Source organism: Morone saxatilis, unplaced genomic scaffold (genome assembly GCF_004916995.1).
Source record: "Morone saxatilis isolate NCDOM2014 unplaced genomic scaffold, NCSU_SB_2.0 Contig14, whole genome shotgun sequence".
Classification (NCBI taxonomy): domain Eukaryota; kingdom Metazoa; phylum Chordata; class Actinopteri; family Moronidae; genus Morone; species Morone saxatilis.
The window spans coordinates 4,309,674-4,311,811 of NW_023339696.1; the positions used below are offsets into that span (position 1 = coordinate 4,309,674).

Consider the following 2,138-nt stretch of genomic DNA (forward strand, 5'->3'; position numbering starts at 1 on the left):
CACACACACACACATACTGATATACACAGCGATTAACAAAGAACTGCTGTCTACAATGTTTAGCTCTGTGTGTGTGCGTGTGTGTGTGTGTGTGTGTGTGTGTGCGCGCGCGTTAAACCATGGTGGCTCAGAAAGTTGAGTTCTTATTATCATTCCCTGTCGGAGCACAATGAACAATGAGACAGATAACACGACTGAGGCATCTGTCATTTCTGACTCACTTTTTTCCAATAAGCCAGTCTTCTCAGCAGTGTGTCTGTCTCAGAGCAATGGATCTGCAGCTTCAAAGTCTGCCGTGTGTGTTTGCGTGAGCGTGTGTGTTTAGATTTTTCAGTTTATGTCTGTGAGCATATGTGCTTTTGTGTGTCTGTGTGTGCTTTCGCGTGGTCATAAATGTGGTTAAGGCTGTAGGTTTTAGGCCCCCCTGCTCTGAGCTGTAATGAAACTGAACCATGCTATGCCTGTGTGTCATATTTGAAAGGACTAAGTCAAAGCACATCCTGCCCTGTGCATCACAGTTGGCTCCTCACTGTTTTGACTGTGCGTTGTGGAGGACATATGCTCTGCCTGTTTCAGAAGCCCTCATTCTTTCTTTATTTCTGCAGGTTTCCTGTGCTTTTCTTTGTATTCATGTTTATTTGGTCTGACTCTCGTGTGTTTTTCTCCCCCTTACCAATTCTTTCAGGAACCCAAATCTGAATGCATCTGCCTGTGGTTTTCTACAGAAACTCAGTATGTGTCTGCTTTCCCAGTCAGACCCTGCTTATGCGGTCTTCCAGCACGGTATGCAAATAAATGCCCACACACACTACACAGAGCTACATGCAGCACCAGTAAAACCCTTTTATTCCTGTCAACTTCCAAGCAATGCTGTCATAGTACCTGCTATCTAAACATTGAACAGAACCATTAATAATGTTCAACACTTCAGCTGTTTGTTGTGTGTAGGTCAGTTGTTCCAATCAATTTATTTCCGATATATAAAATATAATATGTTAAAGAATTTTAGTGTCCATTTAAAAGTGCCCATTTTAATCCCTGTAAACAACTGTAAATGCCTTTCCAGTTGTATTTAGTGTGCCACCTGGTTGCATTAAATGAACAGATCAAGGAAGTATCAACAAACTAAGTCAAGCTCGAGTTTATTTGACATTAATTAGGCATTTTGTAATAAAACAAACAAAACAGAGAGCTTGTGAAGCAAAAATCCATTTTGTTCTAGATTCACTGGCATAAACTAACTAAATGATTACACTAAAAAGTAAATACATAACATTTCAGTTCATACTCAGTTTCTCTTTGTTGCACACGTGTGTCTCTTAATGCCATTGTAGAAAAGTCATGAAACAATAGCTATAGCAGATGTGTGTACTATAAACATGTATGTGTTAAATGGCCTTTAATATTGGACACTGAATTGTGTTTGCTTGCTGATTCTTGAGGGAAAGAGCTGATGCTAAGTCTCTTAAATGTCAATACACATTGTGACAACACAGATAATGCTTCCAATTAAAGAGGCATTGCTTCTGAAATGGGTGAGACTGAAGTATATGTTATTTAAAAAAAGTAAAAACACAAAAAATAAAAACATTTTGTTGGAAACTGCATTTGGTCCCAAGAGACTTGATGTTACATTGAAAACAGTTGAGTAAAATGTTTCTTTGAGGTAATGAGATGTTAGAGTTATACGGGCCAGTGTGTGTGTGTGTGTGTGTGTGTGTTTGCGTAGATGCTGCATGTGAATTTGTTTATGTGTGATTGTGGCTGTGAATAATTATTTCTGTGGAGCTAGACTGCTGTTTTTTCTGTCTGTCAACATATTCCCCCCTTTTATCACCCTTATCTGTTTCAGTTTCATTTTCAGCTTTCTTTCATTTCTATTTGCTCTCATCTTGAATTTTACCATCCTGTTTTATGTTAAATATTTTTCTTGTTCAAAAAGTTTATGTTTAACTTTATTTTGAATGTTGTTAACCAGTATTTCGTTTTGCTGGTTGTCCTAACAGTCTTCTGTACACGCTTTGAACTACTGTCTCCGGGGCCTGTGCAATATACCTGTGCAATATACCTGTGCAATCCACTTACAATGCAACTTTGCACTATAATATATCATATTATATTATATTATGTTGTTTCCG

At 38.1% G+C, this 2,138-nt stretch overlaps 1 protein-coding gene across 1 annotated transcript in view; it reads left to right on the plus strand.

Annotated features, from left to right (window-relative positions):
* Positions 1–2,138, plus strand: part of LOC118322644 (meiosis inhibitor protein 1) — a gene marked incomplete in the record, with an annotated part of 52,376 nt that overhangs the window by 23,838 nt on the left and 26,400 nt on the right. The window contains 1 exon segment of the mRNA XM_035654376.1: positions 686–783. Within this exon segment, the coding sequence (XP_035510269.1) occupies positions 686–783 (98 nt within the window).